General features: G+C 42.4%; 1 protein-coding gene across 11 annotated transcripts in view; it reads left to right on the forward strand.

Moving 5' to 3' along the window:
- IQCD (IQ motif containing D) overlaps positions 1-22,795 on the forward strand; it is a 54,592-nt gene that overhangs the window by 30,294 nt on the left and 1,503 nt on the right. For all 11 annotated transcript variants that reach the window (XM_069214547.1, XM_069214543.1, XM_069214546.1 and 8 more), the window contains 2 exons: positions 237-470; positions 17,750-17,821. In XM_069214547.1, coding sequence (XP_069070648.1) covers positions 237-470; positions 17,750-17,821 — 306 coding nt within the window. The remainder of the gene's footprint in view (positions 1-236; positions 471-17,749; positions 17,822-22,795) is intronic.

A 22,795-nucleotide genomic window follows, 5' to 3' on the forward strand; every position in this document is an offset into this window, starting at 1 on the left:
CTGTGGAGATTAAGTAGTGTACAGTGGTCCTGGGTATCAGATTTGAGATGCATGCAGTGAGCTTTCTATAGCCATTGTCATTGATTACATAAAGCTATGGTTAGATGTTATACATTGGTCTCTGCACATAACAAAGTCTTTTGAAGCCCTTTTAGTTGTGTGCAGTGACTAACTGCAGCAGCCTTTGAAAAGCAACCTGTTAAGGTGCCACAATTGCTTTTGATTGGTTGTTTTAGATCGCTAAGAAGAATGACGTAATCCGTCAGCTGAAGATCCAGCTCTACCAGCTTGAGAAGTTTTCTGATGATCACATCCGACGTATGAAGCAAGAGGCAGATAACCAGCAGAAATCTGACCAGCGTGTTTCTGAAAACAACTGCACTAAGCTTCAACAGGAGCTCCAGCGCAAACGGGCACAACTGAATAGTGAAATCGCAGAACACAAGGAGATTGAGATGGCTCTGCGCAAGGTAAAACAGAAACACTGGTTTGCTAAGGTAGTCTGCTAATGAATGCCTGTTTCACACACAGTCGGTTACCTTTCTCTCAGTGACAAAGGAGGTGGTTTGGTCAATCACTTTAGGTTTTATTTTACTAGGCCCCAACAAAGCAACCAAAAGCAACTATAGGACCTTCTAGCAACCTCGCTTCCAAAACAGTATGATAGGGTTCCATGCGATCATTGAGATACACTCACTCTGGTAGAAACAGAGAAATTACTGCAGACCAATTCATCCTCTCAGATTAGTAATATTCTGAGATGGAAAGCTCTTTACCCCAACATCTTTAGTCTGACAAAGTTCTGGAGAACGAAGCCAGTATACCACGCATCACAATCGTTGATAACTACAGTGGCAGCAGCTTGTTAAAAATGTAATTAATAGATCTCCTTTACTTAACTGCTGTAGAATCACCGCCATTGAATCCCTTAACCCTGCGAGAGAGGCCGTTTTGAAGAGGAAACCATCAATCCCCTTTTTATACAGAGTAGAATGCTTTGACATCTGTGCTTCCCAGCCCCTCTTCTAGTATCTACTGCCTTGTGCTAAACATTCAGTCATATCTCTTTTAGGTTCATCGTTGGCCAAGACATTTGTGATTTTCAGAAAAAAATCATTCTATATCACATACAACCACAAATCCACAGGACTGGTTTCGGTTAGTTCTCTTCTCTTGGTTTCTTGTAGTATCATTTATAATTTGCATCCACCTGCCATAGCATGCAGCATGGGGCAGTTTTTCAGCCCACCTCAGCCATTGGCTCTCTGTGTGAGTGATGGCATTCTAGGAATGCACATAGGCTATAAAAGTTGTCACATTCAGTGCCAGGGATTGGTGAGCCAATGAGTTCTTCTTCGTCCATAACTATTCCTTTTTTAACAGTTATTTTTTAATTACTTGTGGACCCAGCAGATTAGGAGACACTACTAGGGTGTCCTTGCAGAGTGCCATATCCTGTGCAAGTACTTCAAGTGGCAGCCTTCTAAAATATAAAATGTATAAGGGTAGTAAGGAGTATTTATAGGTTAGGGATGGGTAGTGTTTAGGGTTAATAAGTAATTTTTATGGATCAAATGGGCCAACGATCGGTAGTGTTTTAGGGCTCAGGGATCTTGTGAGGGCGATAATTGTACAATTAATATAAATATATTTATGTATTTAGATACATAACTAGACTAAATTAATCCTACCTAGTTGAACATATGTTAATTAGCCCGAAGTAAATGCTATCCCAAGTAAAGTGTTCGACCTAATGGTAAATAAATCAGATGAAATGACATACAGATATGCAGAGGTATGTGCATGAATCAACCTAGGTTATGATTAGGTTTAAAAATGTTAAGGTGTGTATGTGTGCAACCTGCTGGTACAGGAGGAGATCTGAAAAAATCAGTGTTTCCACTTACCACTCTTAAATATTTCATGAGTGCTTTTGAGAGATTGTCACCATCTAGGGATAGGTGTACTTTATAATCTGCAGTTTAATTTATGTATTGTATGGTGTAATTGGTAAGAAGAATGTACATGTTATAAACACTATTTGTAGATAAATTATACATTAGCCTTATCTGGACACCACTAGTTTAGCAAGGATGATCAGTGAGATTCTAATGTTTTGCTTTGACTTAGCATTGACTGTTTGAATTAGCAACAAAGAGCCCATTACAAGTCGTCATAAACCCTCCGATTTGCAAAATCAGAGCGTTTGTGACTGCAGAGTTTTCCCTGTTGTACTAAATTCCTTTTGTGATTGGGAAAACGTTTCTGAATCACGAAAGTGGTTTTGCGACTCATTCTGCATCACAAGTAGGAGGGGTGTGAAAAGGGTGGACCCACCTAATGGCAGTTCGCAATGAGACAGTAATTTCGGTTGGAAATCATTGAAAAGTTACCACCACCTCAAAGAAGGGGGTAGTTCATTCGCAAAGGTAAACTGTCTCCATTAGACAGCTTATCCTTTTTGGAATTGTCCGGTGTCATTTTTTGGAAAATTAGGTGCTGTCCAAGGGACCGCTGCCTGCCCCTCACGTGTTTTCCCAGGTGGAAAACACTGTTTCTTTTTTTTTTTTTTTTCTTTTTTTTTTTAATTAAAGCAGTCCCTGTTCCTTTAAGGCAAAAAGGTGTAACCCATTTGAGGATGCAAACTCTGAGACAGTGGTCTGTTGTCCCTTGTAGGTCACCTTCCCTGTGTTCATATGGAATCGGAGGTTGATGCAGATAGTGACTTGCCTCATTTTTTTCACATGAGCATATATTTTTTTAAAACGTTATATATGCTCCTCCAACATCCGTATGTAACATGGAAACATAATGATATCTATTATTATACACAGACCTTTGGGAGCAGCACAATATTTAGAACACTTTGTTTACAGCTATAATAGCACAGTATGACTGATGTTTTTCCATCATTACCGTTACCTTTGCCAAAATTCATATTCTGAGAGTGTATTTATTCAACTGAAAAGAGTTAAGCTGAATTTGGAGCACACTCGGGAAACCTCTGTTTGCGATTCAAGATATTCACAACGAGGAGACCATATATCTTTGGGTGAGGAGGTATAGGGTAGGAAGGTGATTTTTGAATATCGTATCACTGCAAGATCAAGTCCTTAATCCAACCTTTCATTTTAGGGGGCCTCATGCATATTTTGTAGAAGTAAAGCCAGTGAAGTATAGCTTCTGAACTTGGCAGGGGTATCAGGCCCATAACCAATAGTGCCATCCTCAGAGAGGTCCTATTTCCTGATGGATCATCTGCCTCGAAGCCTAAACGTTGATGCCCACTAGGCTGCTACTCCAGGACATTCTAAAGTAAGGTGGCAAGCTGCCTAATTAATGTGCCAGAGGCAGGTCAATTTAGGATATCCTGCTAATCAACATTTTGCTATGTGACCCATTAGTACAAAGTTTACATCACAATATGACAGGCAGGTTGCAAATAGTATGTGGACAATTTGCAACCACTATTTGGCACCTATCTGTTAGTGCATCGAACCGAAAGTGTTTGTTCTGATAGCCCTGCTTGCCTAAGGAATTTTTCTATTTTCATCACATCTAGTCAGTATCCATGCCATAGAAGGAGCAAAAACATTGTGGATGACAACACACTTATGTGTGTTCCTTGAAGTTAAAGCCAAAGGGGATACTGCCACTGTACAGTCAGCCTCCAGGTATAGAGTAAACTGGATGGATCATTGCTTTGACGTCACAAACATTTGATCAGAGACTGAAGAAGATGCAACCATACTGTTGCCGGTGCACCATCTTTCCAGGTTTGGAAGTCGCCTGCAGTGGGTCCGAACAGCAGGCATGAGTGCACCATGCAAGCTGCAAAGCAAGGAGAAACCCCACAGGCTCTGCTCATAAAGATGCAGTGCAGGTGGGAAGTGGCCTTAACCTGTGAGGAGAAACCACACCAGCTACGGGAACAACCGAAGAGTTGCAGAAAATGCAGGCCGGCGCGAGACTGCTACTGTGGCAAAGGACACAGTAAAAAAAAATATATTGAACTTTAAGGCTGGAGATCATTCTGGGAGAATGCAAGGGGGGACTAAATTAAAACAGGGCAACTGTCTTGCACACAGACAGAAGAGGAGTAATCTAAATTGTTTGCGGTGGGAACTATGGAGGGCAATCCTGATACGCACAAGACGCACAAGAGGGCAGCTCAGAACTGATGAGCACAAGACCTGAACTCTGGTAAAACCAGACTGGCAGTTGTATTTGATGCCAGACTGCGGCCAGAAATCTGAGACTGCCGTGGTAAGTGAATACTGGGTATGAATCTGTGCCTTGTGCTCCATTCCTGATCTTGGAACTTAAGATACCGACTGTGCTTCTAAAGCAGCCTACCACCCCAGGAATGAACAGCAAAAAGGGTCAGAAGGCACTGTGCCTACTGTATACGCTCACCTATAGAAAATCTCACACAACAAAGTCCGAAATTGAAACCGAAATATAATAATATGGCCAGAAAGACTGGTAGCCACTTGACGAAGGAGGACCTCCACTCTCTCATGCATATGCAAGGAGTAGTAGATTAAATTAAAATAAGAACTACAAAATGTTTCACAGTGGTTTAGTGATGAGAGACCAGATGTGTGCCCATGTGCATTGCCAATGGTCATTAACATTTAAATAGAGGAACATGTTGTTCCGCACATCGGAATCTGAAAAAAGGGGAAATTTAGAGACCTAGAAAACCATATCGAATCTCATTAAACAAAACCTGAGGGCCTTGAGAACTGCACAAGATGATATAATATCAGGGTGGAGAATGTGTCAAGAAGTTGAAGGCAAAGATTAATTGAAACAGTTCTCCATGCACATGCAAAATCTTACATTTCTGTGGGGAAAATGTCTGGAGTCTACAGGGAGCCCAAATTCCCTACCACCCAGCATTTCCCCGAGTCCCCTGGTAAAAATGGTCCCTCACTTGTGTGGGTAGGCCTAGTGCCTGCAACAGGATACAGCCCAAACGTAACATGGACAAATCACATTTTCAACTGAAATCTGACTTTTTTTTTTTTTTTTTTTTTTTTTTTTTTTTTACACAATGTTGTTAGCTATGGATTTTGGGCCTCCGCTCAAGCGGCACCTAGAAAAACATAATAAACCTGTATAGTTTTGAAAAATAGTCACCTAGATGATTCCAGAGTGGGGTGCCTTGAGTAGCTCTCAGTAGGTAATTGTACCCAGAAGCCCTAGCAAACCTCAAACATTGGCAAAAAACATACATTTTCCTCACATTTCTATAACTGAAAGTTCTGGAATCTGCAGGTAGCCTCAAATGTCTTACCACCCAGCATTCCTCAAGTCCCCTAATATAAAATTCTAGTGGCTGCAACAGGAAACATTTTCCCTTGAAAACGGACTCTTTTTTTTCTTTTTTGTTTTTTTTTGCTATGTGTGTAGCTATGAACGTTTGGCCCTTGCTCGGTGGGCACCTGGGTAACCTAGCAAACCTGCACATGTTTGATAGCTAGACACTTACGGAAATCCAGGGTGGGGTGCGTTGCGTGGCTCTCACCAGGTTTTCTTACCCAGAAGCCCTTGCTAACTTCAGTCTTTGACCAAATACACATTATAGTCTCTAATCTGCGTGGAAATGTTCCGGAATCTGTGAGGATCCACACATTTCGTACCACCTAGAGTTCCCACAATTCTCCTGGTAACAACAGTACCCCACTTGTGTGGATGTACTAAGAGACCATCTCATAAAAGGCCTTGAAGAGCTACATGGAGAGATTAGGGGAATGTGCAGTATTTGGGGCAGTGCTGGGCTGCACCCCATGGTACGCTAGAACCACAGAAATTGTTGAAAACTAGACATCCAAGGGGATTCCAGGATATTGTGCCTTGTGTGGTTCCCACAAAGTTTTCCTACCCACAATGCCCTGCAAACCTCAAACTTTGCTTAAAATCCAACATTGTCCTCACATATTTGTGATGGAAACTTCCAGAATCAACAAAATTCCTACCACCTAGCGATACCCATCTTGTCCCGCTAAAATCTTTGCCCCACTTGTGTGGCAGGGCCTAGTGCGTGCAACGGGAGTGGATCAAAGCAAAGTCAATGGGAGTCCTTCGTGAGGAAGGGGGTATGACTCAATGCCATCCTTTTGCTTGTTTTGACACCATTTTGAAATCCCTGGTGTCTAGTGGTTTTTTTGCCTCTTCAGAGGAGGCAGATTGGGGCGATCTTCCTATTTGACCCCCACATTGGGTCAGAAAGACTATTTCACCCCTATTTTGCGGGGGAGGAGGGCATGGCCATTCGCATGGTAGGCTGCCCTGTTTTTATATACATATTGCTCAATGCCTAGTTACCTTTCTGTCGTCCGTCCCCCCCCGGTTGGCAGATTGAAGCTATCCTCTAATCTCCCCCGCGGGTGAGGGGGGTAGAACTACTTTTTCACACTTTGTGGGGTGGGGGCATGGCCATGCCCATGGGGGCTGCCCCCACTCCTGTGTTTTATTTTAAAAATATTTCCCTAATGTCTAGTGGGCTTTCTGCCCCACTGGGGGTGAACACTCTCGTCTACCCTCCCCGGGAGGCAGAAAGACAAATGTGGGCCCTGGTGGGTGGAGCACATGCCCAAGGTGAAACAGGAAAACAAGAAAACACTGTGGAAGATCTTCCCCAGCAGCCAGAGTTCAAACGTTCTAAAAGGGAAACCCTCTGGTACAAGCACCAAAGGTTCCTATTCGGCCATCTCCAGTGTTGGCCAGTGTCCAACAGGCACACTTAAGTGGTTAAGGCTACAATGCCTATGCCATCCATACCTTCCAAGTGAACAGTAATTTCATTGGAAAGTACTAAAGGCCGAACTCCAAAATATATTAAATGCTGACTACCTCTGCAGCACATTGGAGACATTACAAGAGGCAGTCTAAAACCCTGCTAGGAAGAGATGACACTAAACAATCCTGAGAAACGTTATGAAAGGCTATACACTCAATAAATCAGTACTACTATTCTATTAAGATCATGAGTTTGTAGCTCATACTTGATAAATTGGGTAAACTGTTTGCAGGGGCAGGGAAGATAAAGGGAGCCCAATCCGTGTTTGGTGGGGTGCCCACTACTCTTTCTTACTTGAAAAGAAATACTAGCACCCGATAAAGAATCAGTGGATTTCCTGCAGATAAGATTTTAGGCCTGTGACCCTAAGAGTTGTAAGACTATAAAGGGTAAACAATAGTTTTTGATTATTCAATATTTGGTTTAATTGAAAATAGTAGTAGCTCACCTATGGGCACAAATGATGGCGCCCAGACTCAATATGTGAGAACAAAATTGGGGACATCATGCAAAAGGATAGACTATCCAGAAATGTAACTAAACACAAAATGACTTGACCTTGTTTTGAATTTGGGTACCACTGTACATAAGTAGTGAATGGAAAGAAGTGGCTTGCCACCCAACATGGAGAGCACTAAATTTATTTGCTTGTTGAGAACGGGATTAATAAGCGGCAGTTGCCACTTTAAAGTTATAGTTTGGACCTCCTTTCGATTGTAAAAAGATATTTTAGTATGCTAGTAACTTTCCTGATGAGTGACAAATCTTCACAACACTTTCCAAAGAAAAGGTTCATCCACCACAGTTTCTTCCCAGAATGTTTTGGGTGATTTGTCAAGGAGAGCAGGACAAAAAGGGGAGCTGTCCCAAAACAAGTTTTCCCCGTGCAATTTTCAATAAAAAAATTGAACAGCGATGCAGCCACAGTGGCTGAACAAAATTACATCAAATTAGGCAGAATGCTGGATATTGATCCAGAAAGCATGCTTTTTTTTGTGATATGGTGTAAAACTATTCAGTAGGTTTTGGAAAATTATGGTTGAAATTTTATGTTTATATAGCAACTCTGTACCTTTGCAGTATTACTGTGGACATGAAGAAAATGTTGCGACTGCCATTTTATGACCTGGGGATTCGGTCCTTGTGACGTCGGGAAAAAATGAGGAATAATGGGGTAGGGTCAAATTATTTTTTTTCTGGTACCACAGCACTACAGTGAGGCACTCACAACATACAAATTTGCAGAAGTACTGAGGTACTGTGGCACAGCGAAAAAAGATTGGGGTGTTCTTGGGGCATTGCATAACCATGAGAGTTGGCCAGCATGGGAGGTTGGGCACCTGCGGTGGGTTTGGTGCCCTTGAGTTGCACTCAGACTTTGCGGTTGGCCTCCCACAGGGGTTGGCTGCTGAGTCTGGTGTGTGTTTGGCCCCCATGGTTAAAGGGGGTAGGGCATAGGGCCTTGCCTTGCACAGCACGGTGTTGGTATAGTAAATTATGGTAATGAAATATTACTTTAAGTTAAAAAAAAGAACCTAGAAATTCATTGAAAAAACTAAGTTTAAAAGGATAGTTAGGTATGGTAATAACAACCCACGTTATATTAAACGGACCCCAAAAATTCACTGGAAAAGCCAAAGTTTAAAGAGACAGTATAGTTAGGAGAAAATGTCAGTTAAAATGTTACGTTTTTTTTTTTTTTTTAAAGCCACTGAAATGCACTAGTTATAGTTACCTGAAGAAGCTATAATTTGCTCCCTCTCCATGACTTCACTTATTACATCACTCATGAAGAGTTCTGTGACATTATTGATAACATCACTAATGACATCATTGATGACAACATTGTGCATGGCGAGAGTGCGTGTTACCATTTCTTCAATTAACTATAACTGGTTAATTAATGTTTTTTTTTTTTGTTTTAGCTTAAAACATTAGTTTTAACTTTTGTTTTTTGTCAGTAAAACAAATATAATGATGCAAGGTTTTGCAGTGATTAGTTAAGGGGGTACAAAGAAAGGAGAGTCCCAATTGCGTTTTCCACCCTGATGCATTTTCCATAGATCTTGTACTTGCGCGTAGCGGCCATTGGCTGAATGGATTTTCTTGAAATTTGACAGGTTTAAAGATTATAGTGTGCAGATGATCCTGTTTGGTAGTAGTGGGAAGTATTTTTTTAAAGTTGTAAGGCACTGAAACTTAGCGAGATCTGTGACCTTGTTTTTTATTTGCAAAATTTTGCGATGGTATCGCAGTACATAGCAATGACAATGCATCATGTGATTGGCTAATAACTGACTTTACAAAAGCTAAAGGCATTCATGTTCTTTTAAGTACCCTTTGACTGTGTTCCAGGTTAGGGTCTTAGGTAGGGAAAAATATAAAACCAAAATCTTACCTATATCTATTACCACTTTATTAAAGTGATAATAGGTATGAAAAATTATTTCATGTTTTATATATATTTTTTATAAAATGTATGGCGTACCGCAGTACCTTAAAAATATGTTAAAGACTTGGAAATACACTGTACTACACTTTATTTCACATATTCAATTCTTTACAAAGGTCTACAGAATACAGCAATAATACCTACACATTACCACGCTACTTAAATGTTTGAAAAAAAATTACATTTGTTAAATCATAAATACACTGTACTACACTATATTTCAAATGTCAATAATATAGTGTAGTACAGTGTATTTTTAATGTTTCATATACATGTATATATTTTGTCAGTACTAACGCAGTTCTTCATAAACTTTTCTAAAATATGTAGAAAAATATAAATAAATGTCACTACCTATTGCCAGTGATAGTAGATAGGGAACAACAGTAAGACCTACTGCTTACCTATATCTGAAGCCATAACCCAGGAAATAGTCAAAGTCGGCTGAAAACTGCATGAGTGCCTTTTACATTTTATAAAACAGCCATTAGCCAATCGTATTCTGCCTTTTCATCGGCATGTAGTGTGGTATACTGCTAAGTTACCGTGGTATACTACAGCATGATATATATAACTAAGTATTTTCACACTTATAACTTTAAAATTACTTAAATATTTCACCTACTGCCAAAAATAACCATTTACACCCTATAATCTATATTCCTGCCACATCACATCCACATCCGTTCACCCACTTTCACATTACGTCTGTTTAAACTATGCCACTCCACTCTACCCCACTTCACTCTACTCTACTGCACTCCATTCTACTCCAATCCACTCTAAACCACTCAACTATACACTATTCCAGTCTATGTCACCTCACTATACATCACTGCATTCTATGCAGATCCATTCCATGCCACTTCACTTCATGCACTCCACTCCACTGTGCACTATTAGACTCTACGGCGCTCAATTCTATGACACTGCAGTCTGTGCTACTCAGCTGTATGTCCTTCCACTCTACTCTATTCCACTGTATGCAACTCCTTTCTATGCCACCACACTCTACGCTATTCCACTCTATGCCGCACAACTCTAGACCACTCCCCTGCACTACACTCACCTCTGCACCCCGCCACTCTACTGTATGCCAATCCACTGTCTGCTGTTCCACTGCACACCACTACAATATACCTCACTCGACTCTACACCACTTCACTGTACACTATGCCATTCTACTGTACGTTATTCCACTCTGCACCACTCCACTGTATGCTGTTCCACTCTACGGCAATCTACTCTGTCACTGTATGCAAATCCACTTTATGCTATTCCACTGTACACAACTCCACTCCACTGCTCTACACTCTTTGCCACTCCATTGTAGGCCACTCTACTGTCCCCCTCTCCTCTCTATAAAATTCCACTGTACGCTATTACACTCTACGGCACTCCACTGTATGCCACTTCAGTCTATGCCACTACAATGTACGCCATCTCATTCTACGCTATTCCACTCTACGCCACTCTTAGCTACTCCACTGTATGTCATTCCACTCCATGCAACTAAACTCTACACGTTCCATTCTGCACCATTCCACTCTATGCCACACCATTCTGTACTATTACACTGTATGCTACTCCACTCTATGGCACTCCACTCTACCTGATTCCATGGTATGGCACGCCACTGTATGCCACTCTACTCAATGCTGTTCCACTCAATGCTATTCCACTCTTCACTACTACACTCTCCCTTCTACGCCACTAAACTCTATGCTTTTCCACTCTATGCCACGCCACTGTACACTATTAACCTCTATGCCACTGCACACTACGCCACTCCGGTCTTCGCCGCTTAAGTCTGCCTAACTCTACTTTCTGCCACTCCACGCTACTGCACTCTGTGCTATGCCACTGTAAGCAACACTACTGTACCCCACTCTACACTATTCAACTCTGCCACTCCACTATCCACTATACGCCACTCCATTGTACGCTCTTCCACTGTATGCCACCTCACTATGTACCACTCCAGTCTACACCACTTCACTTTACACCACTACACTCTATGCTATTCCACTGTACACAACTCCACTCTACACCACTACACTCTACGCTATTCCACTCTATGACAGTTGACTCTAGACCTCTCCAATGTACGCAACTCATCTCTGCACCACTCAACTCTATGCCACTCTACTATATGCCAGTCCACTGTACTGTATGCTACTCCTCTCTACACCATTCCACTGTACGCTATTCCACTCTATGGCATTCCACTCTGTCACTCTAGTCTAAGCCACTCCATCATACACCGCTTCACTCTACGCCACCCTACTCTATGCTATATAACTGTATGCGAATCCACTCTGCGCTATTCCACGCCACTCATCGCCACTCCATTCTATGCCACTGCACTCCATTGTACGCCACTCCACTGTAGGCTATTACACTGTACACCACTCCACTCTAGTCCCTCACCAGTCTACTGCACTACAATGTACACCACCTCACTGTACGCTATTCCACTATATGCCACTCAACTATACGCCACCCCACTCTGTGCCACTCCATTGTATGCCACTTCACTGTATGCCTCTACACGCAATGCTATGCCACTCTACACCACTCCATAGAATGCCATTCCACTCTGCGCAACTAAACTTTATGCTATACCAGTCCACTCTACACTATTACACTGAACGCCACTACACTTTACTGTACTCTACTCCATGACACAACAGTGTATTCCACTCTATGGCACTCCACTCTACCCGATTCTACTGTACGCCACTCTATGCCACTCCACTGTAAGCCACTCCATTCAATGCTGTTCCACTCTTCACCACTCCACTCTATGCTACTCCATACTACACCACTCCACTCTACGCCACTAAACTCTACTGTATTCCACTCTACGACACCCACTTTGCCATTCCTCTCTACACTATTGCTCTCTATGCCACTGCACTCTACACCACTGCACTCTATGACACTCCTGTCTTGGCCACTTTAGTCCAGTCTACCCCACTCCACTGTGTGCCACTCCACTCTGCCACTGCACTCTTCACTATTCCACTGTATGCAACTCTAATGTTCCCCACTCTACACTATTCTACTCTATGCTACTCCACTATACACTACTCTACTGTATGCTATTCTACTGTACACCACACTAGACTACTCCACTGTACGTAACGCCAGTTTGTGCCACTGTACTCTATGCTATTCTATTGTACACCACTACACTGTACCTCTCTCCACTCTATGCCACTCCACTCTACACCTTTCTAGTCTGTGCTGTCCCATTCGTCGCCACTCCACTCTATACCACTCACTGTATGCTATTCCTCTGTATGCCACTCCACTGTACCACACTTCACTTTCTTCACCACTCCATGCCTTACCACTGTACTCTAGTCCACTGTACCACACTCCACTACAATACAATCTAAAATACTACAATGTAGGACACTGTCCTCCACTCTACTGTATGACACTCCACCTGACAACATAAAACTCTACGATTTGAAACACATTTTTATTCAAATAAAAAAAAAAGAAAGTCGGTAAAAAAACAAAGGGTAAAATGTTATAGTTAGGAAAAATGTATTTATTATTTCTACACAAATCAAACTTAAACTACACAAACATTACAAATTCCAAAGTCATTCTGAAGCCACCTTTAAATTATTATAACTTTATTTTTTTTGTAAATACAACCATACTCAAACTACATAAAAAATAGAAATTCTAAAGTTATACTGATACCTTAAATGTATAAATTACATAACACCTTCAAAGTATAACTCATACCCCTCCATACAAAATGAATTGAACTCCATAGCCACACTACATTAACTATAACTCCCCACTCTACTGTGCACTGTTTTCTCACAAATGATGCGATTTGCGGTGTCATAAGCATTATAAATGCTATAATTGTAAATGGTATAAGTGATATAATAATAATATGGTATAAGCAGTGTATGGAGAAGTCAGGCGTTATAGTTAACATAGTGTGGCTACCAAGGTGTGGAGGTGCACAAGGTATAACTATAGCTTTAGAACTCGTGATACTTGTTTAGTTCAAGTTTGGTTTGTAGAAATAAAATTTCCCAACTATAACAAAGGTTTAACTTTTATTTTTTTAATTGAAAAAATATATATAGTTTTGCCAATAACTTTCGCACCATTTGACAAATCCTCACAAAGTTTTCAAAACTAGTTTGCTACTCACTTCATTTGCTGTCTTGGTAGTTTTGGAATGATCTATCAAGCAGAGGCTGAGAAAATGGGGGAAGGGGAAGAGGTGGGTTCTAAAATGTGTTTTCCCCATGCACTTTTGAACATGACTACAGCCCAAACAGCTGGAAGGAATTACGCAAAATATGGCAGAAAGCTAGCTCTTGGTTCAGAAAGTGCCCTGGATGTTATTTGGTGTAAATCCGTTAAGTAGTTCGGGAAATATTAAAGGAAAAATAAATATGTAGGGATGTGGATCCGGGGGGGGGGCAACAAGGCCCTGATTGGCTGGCCGCATTATGAAAGAGAAGTCATGGCCACCATTTTCCCAGCTCGGTGTGGGGTTGGGGGTAAGGGTTAAAAGTGAAAAGTGAGATAAGGGGTCAGGATAAAGGTATCCTGACCCCATAGGACAGATGGAGGGCTCTGTGAGGGACCCCTCATGCACAAAAAATGCCCCCCCAAATATTTTGTGCCAGTCAGCGTGACACCTCCCCTGATTACCCCCAACCCCCCTGAAAATCCACAGATCTGGAGGCCAATGGAAAAAAAAAATACACTCAACCAACCCCATGTGAGTTGGCAGGATGTGGGGGGTTGGGCAGTGCCTGGGAGCAGGTCAGGCCCTACGGCCAAAGGCCATGCATGGCTTAGGGTTAGCAGCACATAGAGGTTGGGTGCAGGGCCTGATACATATCTGTACCCACAGAACTAACAAAAAAGCAAGCTGGTACACACCAGAACTCAGCAAATCAAAACACAGGTGCAAACAACTGGAGAGAAAATGGCACACGAGCAAGAACCAGGCTGACCGAGCTACCTTCAAAATGGCCCTCAACGACTACCACCACCAGATCAAAGCCACAAAAAGAGGTCCTGACCCGCTGGATTGAGAACAGCGCTAACCACCCAGGGAACTCTTCACTATCCTCGGCAGATAGTTTGCCTCCCCATCAGCCATCAAATGCCCCATCCCCCTCTCAGAAGAATTCTGTGATGCCCTCTCCGACCACTTCCATGACAAGATAGAAACCATCTATAGTAACTTTGATCCCAAACCCCCTGACCTCACCAGCATCCCATCAACCACCACCGCCAACCACCTGCTCACCGCATAGGGACAACTCGGCACACCAAACACAATCACACTCATGTGCTCCATCCCCTCGGGAGCACCCATGACCCCTCACTCCACACGATCTTCAACCTCTGAAGCAACAAGATCAGCCACCAGCTCACCACAATCCTCAAGCCTTGTTAACCATGGCCACTTTTCTAGAAGCGTGGAAACACGCAGAGATCAGACCCCTCCTCCAAAAGCCCTCTGCAGACCCTAGCAAGCTCCAGAATTACCGCCCAATCTCTCTGCTCCCATTCTGTGCCAAAGTCCTGGAGAAGGCCGTCAACCTCCAACTCGCCAAACACCTGGAGAGAAAAAACCTGCTAGACCTTTTCCAAACAGGTTTCAGAGCCAATCGTAGCACTGAGACAGCTCTGATCACCACAAGAAACAATATCCATGCCCTGCTCAACAGAGGAGAAGCAGCTGCCCTGATCCTGCTCGACCTCTCTGCTGCCTTCAGCACCACCTCCCACCACACACTGATCAACCAATTTCACCAGATTGGGGTCACTAACAATGCGCTCAGATGGATGGCATCCTTTCTAGCACCCAGAGTCTGCCTCCCCCCTTCAAATCACAGGTCAAGCCCACCATCTGTGGTAGCCCCCAAGGCTTCTCCGTAAGCCCAATACTCTTCATCATCTACATGACACCACTCACAGACATTATGAGATCACACAACATCAACATCATCTCCTATATTGACGGCACGCAGCTCGTCTTCTCGCTCTCAACAGACCTCACCAAGATGAAGACCAACTTCCACAACTGTATGAAAAACATTTCCGCCTGGATGAAGGACAACTGTCTGAAGCTCAGCACGGACAAAACAAAGGTTCTGATCTTCGGCAGACACTCAACTCTCAGGAATGACTCCTGGTGGCCAGCAGAGCTCGGACCCACTCCCACATTGAAAGATCACGCCGCAGCCTCAGCATCATTCTCAACAGCTAACTTTCCATGAAACGCGAGGTCAACAAGGTTTCTGCAGCCTACTTCCACGCATTCCACATGCTGTGCAAGATCTTTAAGTGGCTCCCCATCAGCATGAGGTACAGAGTGAGGCAGGCCCTCCTCACCAGTGGACTGGACTACGGCAATGTACTCTTCGGTGGTGGTGCCTGCGAAGTCATGCAAAAACTCCAGATCATCCAGCATACAGCTGCCAGAATGATCCTAAACTTGCCCAAGGGAAACCACATTAACCAGCACCCGAAGGACCTCCATTGGCTTCCGATCCAGAAAAGATGCCACTTCAACCTCCTAAATGTCCCACCTACATGGTATGCCTACAAAGCCCTCTATAACCAAGGACCCACCTACCTGAACCACCGCCTTCGCGTTCACCAACCGACAAGGAACCTCCACTCGGCACACATCGCCCGCACAAAGATACCACGCATATGCTGCAGCTGCATCGGAGGACACTCCCCCTCCAAACTCGCTGCCAAAGCCTGGAATTCCCTCCCCCTCCACCTTTTCACCGCTTCCTCACTGACCCACTTCAGAAAGGGACTGAAAACCTGGCTTTTTGAAAAAACACCCTCAGCAAGTGCGTGGATACCCACTCGGGTGACAAGCCGCGCTATACAAATAAAACGTGATTGATTGATTGTTTGATTTAGATATACATATATTTTTATAGGCACATATAAAAACTTGTTGTGACTACCCTGAAATTATAGACAAATGTAATATGTAAGGCTTACAAAGACCCAAAGTCAGTTTCTTGGCTCGTAGGCATGTGGGAGTGTGGGGGTGGAGGAAGACAAGAATGTTAGATCAATATGAATACTAGTTGACTGAAATAATATAATATAATGGAGCACTAATTATAGTGGAAACACTATTGGAACTTATATGGAAAGAGTGCTTTCTGAATTAGTGTATGGAATTAGTGAAACAATTTCTGATTTAAAACTGTTGATAAGAGAGTAATAAAAATAAAATTTATTTTAGGTTTCTCATATATATTTACTTTGGCAGTCTCACATTTTGTGATGTTAAAAATTAGATGACTGGAAACCTTTTTGACTGTGAAATCTGGCAGGAAAACCATTGTGACAGCATATTATTTCTTCCTGTCAAGGGTAAAAACCAATCAGTCCAGCCAAGTGATTGGGTTCAGTTACTACATGGGCCACGTTATTGGGGAGAGTAGTTTAACTACTCTTGCAAAAACATGTCCATGCCTCGCTGGGCAATGACATCAACTTGGGTATTCACTATTAGACCATAGGCTGGAAAAGGTAGGAGGAGTTCCTATTTTCCTGACAAAACATCCAGTGTTTGGCTTTGTTCTCTGTCACAGTTATGATTTATTTGTGCCTCCACAAGACATCAAGTCCAGGTTAGGCTGTTGCTGTCTAAAAGAGGCATTTATTTTGAAAATGGACAGAATTATTTGCAGATATTCATTGCAATAAGAGACTATCATTTCATCATATTTTGTCTCAAAGGTTGCTACCCCCAGGTACTCGTTCCATGGGGAAACCGCGCCCTGCCATATCGACCTACTAAGTATGATGTTTGATTGCACACCAGTGTGCCAGATCCGGGCTTTTACTAGAATTTGCCCTGCACTTCACATCTGGATGACATTGGTTTCCGACTTTTGATCTTCTACTGCACCCCGTACTATGCTGTAGTCCATTTATAGGTGCTTCTTATGTGAATTATGGCATAGACGTTCTTATTTTGATAGTAATTTTTTTTAATATATTTGAAAACTTCAATATACAGATTCTGAGCAAAAAAAGAGACATCTATATATACCGACATGTTGTTTTGTTTTTGCTTTCCACTGTATGATGAGATTTAAAACGCACTCTAAAAGTTATTTATTCCAAGCACTGCATTCACTATGTAAATAACTGTGAAGGTGTAAGGTCTATGTCTTCAGCAAGGTTGTGGTTTGCAGGCATCGCCGGAATTGCAGTGCCACTTGACCTAAACGCCTTCAAAGTACTTTTCAATTTAAAATCCAATATGGGGCCTTACTGTGGCTTTATTTATTTATCAATTTATTCATTTTATAAAAGCAGATGGAGTTTTTGTTTTAAGAATCCTTTTCTTATTTTAACACATGGCAACTTCATCAACCTGCAGGACATTCACAATCAACTGTACATCGTTGTTGTTGTGTTTTTCATTCTTCCTTTTTTGTCCTTAGAAAAAGTACAAGGTGGAGACAGAAATTGAGAACTGGATCCAAAAGTTCGATTCCGAAATGGGAGAGAAGCAGGTGAGGTCTTAAACTTGTCGGCACTAATGAAAGCCGATGCACGCTGAAAACAGCCTCCTGCAAAGGCGTGATCCAGTCCTGAATTCAGTGGGGTCAAAGTTCGGCTACAATGCTGTGGCGGCCTATTTGCTAAATTCTGCTCACGTGTCTTGATGTCGCCTTAAAGGCATTTTCCCCCTCAGGGACGCTATTTGGTTCAGGATGTAAAGCTGACGGATCAGTCCAGGGAACACGGACTTGATTCTTTTTTAGACCAAAATAGTACATTTCCTCCTGATCCTGCACACTGATTTATTCCCACTAGAGGTTAGCAGCTCTTGATTTAAAGTCTAAGTTACACCGGTCAGTTAACTGCGGAGTTTGGTAATAAGTGGACTCTGAATACTGTTCAGTATTGCACTAGATAAAACTCTTGTAGTCTCCAAAGTCAAAGTTCAATCGGGAGTCCCCTGGTTATAGGAATGAGCACAGTAGGCCGCCTGGAAATGTCATTCTTCAGGAGCCCTCTCCCTTTAAATGGCTCATCAAAGTCAGTTGGCTTCTCCATTCTGTATACAATCATGTGTTCTGCTAAATTGCAGTGAATTTTAGAATGCTGTTCTGTTATTCTCTGAATTTGCGCATGGCTGCTGTGAATCTATGATTTGGCTCCTTGAAAGCTGTGATGAATTATCCTTACGATGTTTGAAGGCAGTTCACGTAGATGGGAAGTGTCAATGTATAGTAATGAACTGAATCAAGCGTTTGATTATGATGCTGAAACAAGTTATTTACGTGACTGCTTCTTTTTGACAAAAATAATTATATATTTTTTAAAAAGGTCCTTTGGCTTTTGGTTTTAGCGGGCGCCCATGGGTTCTGGGGCACCCGGTGAACACATTTATTTTTATTGCAACTAGGGAACTACGATTTAGGGTTAGGATCTAACCACAGTTTCACAATAGAATATCTCTAAAACTGCAGGCATTCAGAAATTGCTCTGGAATGAGACTGGCCAACTTTAAATATAAAGGAATCCTACCCCAGGATGTTGGGAAATGGGAATCCTATGTATTCCCCTCTGTCTAAATGTGCAATGCACAGTTGCCCAAAGCACAAACCTTGAATGTCTCCTGTGATGCTCCCAGCCCTCTGGATGGTCTCATGCCCTCTTCCGGGTCCTGTCCAGCTGGGCGACATGGTCCATGTGGTGCCTAGGTGGCTCATTTCATTGAGGTCTTTGCATAGCTCGGCCTTGTCCTTTGTCACATAGCACTCTGCTGGTGGAGCAACATATCATTGTTGAACTTCAAACATTGGTTTCCAGATCAAAGGCCACTGGGTATAATAGATATAGAGGGATTCCAGAACACACAAAAAGAAAACAGGATGTCCCCATTATCTATCCATCAGTAACTTTTGTCTTAATCTGGCCCATCATAGAATGATCCAGCATACTTTGTCTGATGTCACATTGTAGCCAATAATAGGACAATGCAGTGTTTCCTCTCAGTGGACTGAAAATGGATTTCCTTGCAAGATCATGAGAACATGAAAATAGTTCCTTCCCGCACCCATGTCTTTGTCTGTTCTCTCCCCTTAACCATTCTGTTCTTATCCACTGCTTAAGTTTAGGAGGTGTGTGCCAACCCTTTAAACCTCAGCTCATTTTAAAACCTCAGAACGCAATTAAGTGCCTATATTCAAGATTATGCCTCTGCACAGACTGTTAGCTCTTCTTTTATAAAAGCAGGGTGGCTCCGGCGTACTAGGCTTGGCCGAGGCTAAGGGGAGTACAGTGTAGAACACAAGAACACAGGAAGCCTCATTCTAGGCAAAAGTATTCTCTTAACTGGGCTGCAGAGTATACCTCAAAAGGAAGTAATATGAACGGTCTCTAGAGGATCCGTTCTTTTGCATTGAAGTAAGCATTGGTAGAAAGCCAGGGCCAATGAAAAGAGTACCACCAACCCAGTCCAGGGCGCATCTTCTGCCAGTTCCTTGTACGTAAATCACATCTAACAACAAACACAGATGAAGCTGCCGCAGAGTTTCTGAGCTGGAGTTTTGAGGGCTTCTGCTGGGACAGGGAAACTAAAATAACCATGTTCAGAGAACCACCATTTTGGGCTGAATGTAATGTGACCTGGCAGAGGACAACGTACAAACTAAACTTGGTCTCCATTCAAGTCACACTTGTGCACAGTAGGGCAAACACAGTCATGGGGAATGAAATAGTCCCAGGTATAAGTATAAGAGATTGCACAGATGATCAGGGGATGCACTTTCCAGTGGTATGAGCGGAATGTCAGTCTCTCCATATCCTGGTGATGAGACAGTACACTTCATATGTACCCTCAGTCTAGAATTATCTAGCACTCTGTTGGGGAGCAACATATCATTGTTGAGCTTGTCATTGGTTTACAGTTCAGAGGCCACTAGGTATGATACATATAGAGAGATTCCAGAACACACAAAAAGAAGACAGGATGTCCTCATCATCTATCCATAAGTAACTTTCTTCCCAATACTGCCCATCATAGAATGATCCAGCATACTTTGTCTGATGTTACATTGTAGCCATTAATAGAACAATGCAGTGTTTCCTCTCTGTGGACTGAAAGGAGCAGGATCATGCTGTGACTGAAGTGCACTCTTACTGCTAAGCAGGGTTCGGGGGTTGTAGTTCCAATACAGATTAACCGTTCCTTGTGTTAAATTAGGGTGCATTTCCAGTACTTTGCACTAGGGCTGCAGGTCAGAAACACACAGCGTGCAATTTCTTTTGATTAAGGCTCCAACTTTCTAACTTAACTGAATTTTGCCAATAAATTCAGATGACAAAACAGTGCCCCCTGTCTATATTAATTTTTAAAACCGTACAAAAACAGCAACTAGGTCTTTAGAGTAACTCTCCATGCTGCCAGCCATGTCTGCCAGCCTGTATTTTAGTAGATTGGCAGCATGGCAAATTAAAAAAAATAAATGGGTTGAGGTTCGCAGGTCCACCCAAGCTTCTATTTCAAAGCTAATATTTACAATGGAGTGCATTGTTTACTACACATTACTGCTAGAGCGCTGCAAGGCAAACACCATGTGAAATAATTAAACAAATGTAGAAATATGAGTTTCAACTTCATTCTTCTATCTAACACAAGGAATGCTAAATACCAAATACAGAAATGATTAATTAATACAATAAAACATACTTAAGATGTATGTGTACTAGCACTGTGTGCAAGAGTTGCATTAGAGGTGAAGTTGCATTGTTATAATTTAGGTGTATTAGTAGTGTTGTACGTGAGGCTTGCACTATTGGAACTGAAGGGTGGGTCGGAATGTTATGACGATTAAGCTGGAGTGGCAATGCTTGTGCTCGAGGGTTGCCCTGCAGCAACCCTTTCTCTCAGTGCAGGCTTAAGCTTTTGTGTTCTGCAGGCCCAATCAGCAATTATACCTGCTTGGTGTCTATTATTTGGATCACATGCCTCTTGCTAGAGGTGAGAACAGAGTTAAAAGAGGAGGAAGGGAGGTTGAGAGAGTCTAAAGGTGCCAACCGGCCAAGATTGTAATAAAGTAGATTTTTTGAGACCTTAATAAATGCTAGTTTTCATAAGGCATACACGTTGGAGAAGGGCTGAGCTAGGATTGAATACCAAGTCGATATCACGCTGCTCCTAACCGTGAAACAGTGGAAGAATGGCAGGTGTCCTTTCACCATATTGTCTCTGTTGCACACTGCAATGTCATTGCCTGCTAATAATGAAGGTACTTGTTTTCTGGGACAAATTCTAGAAACGCAGGATGTAGCCACCTCATGTAAAGTTATATGTAGCAAGGATCTCTGGGATCTAAGAAAAAGTATGGGGCTTACCTGGCGGGATAATGACAGAAGACTACCACGGTGTGGGCCGAATCATTCTTGTTCTGTTAGGGCAGCTACTTCTCAAGCATTTCTCATCTCATCCTGGCATTGGCAGTGTTCCGATCAATAGGGTTTGAGCAAGGACTTGACTAGGGATCCCCTGAATTCTGCTTGTACACTTTTGGAAGCCTGAGAAGGGCTTAGTGCATGAACCTTTTATCAACGTTTGGCATCCTTCTGCCTAGCAGGAGTAGGTGAAGTCTCTTCCTTTAATGAGTGTGTATCTTCTTTCCTCGCTCACAAGGGTAGATTTCTAGCAATAGCAAAAGCTTCATGGCTATTGATGGTGTCATCAACTTTCCTTATTGTCCATATGCCATCATTTTATTCATTGGACAGCATTGCTCCCTTTTGCATCTTGTCTTATCAATTACTGGGCCTTCTCTGATTATGCCCCCTTCTTATTTGTGTACACGCACACAGCACCCCGTTACTCCTCTGGCCAGATTGGTGCTACATTGCTGCCTATATCTTTTAGTCCCCCAACTACCTTAGCAACTTAACTACCTATAACTCACACAGTCCAGGTAGATCTCTACCTCTTTTCTCCTTTTCTTCACCTGTCCTCCTCCCAAACTCACAATACTTGATAGTGGTTTACCCAACTGCTACAGCTAGCACAGGATATAAACTGAAAGTCGAATAGTTGCCATGAAACATAGCACAGGAACTGCAGAATAAATTAAAATAGCTAACTAATTATCATTATAATCTGAGAATCTGTCTCTCACAGCTCCTCCTCTTTCTTTACACTGCTAGATACTACATCCAAAGACAAGAAAAGATAATCTTTCTGGTCACTTACACATGGCATCAAAAAGCTTCACACATAGGATCACGATAAAAACAACTCTATGCAAACCACACACTTGTGCAATAATGCTCAGCAGCTCTCCAAAACAGGGTATGAAGCGGTGTATAACATGAGTATGCTGAGATGCAATAAATTGTGATTTGCACGGTTGTCTTACAGTATGGGTATGACATTGTGAGGTGCCACTGCCAGAGTGGTGCGGAAAACAGAAAAGTATTGGGTGGATTGCTTGAATTAATCTCAACCACTGGCAATT

The sequence above is a fragment of the Pleurodeles waltl genome, chromosome 11 (assembly GCF_031143425.1).
Source record: "Pleurodeles waltl isolate 20211129_DDA chromosome 11, aPleWal1.hap1.20221129, whole genome shotgun sequence".
In the NCBI taxonomy this organism is placed as follows: Eukaryota; Metazoa; Chordata; class Amphibia; order Caudata; family Salamandridae; genus Pleurodeles; species Pleurodeles waltl.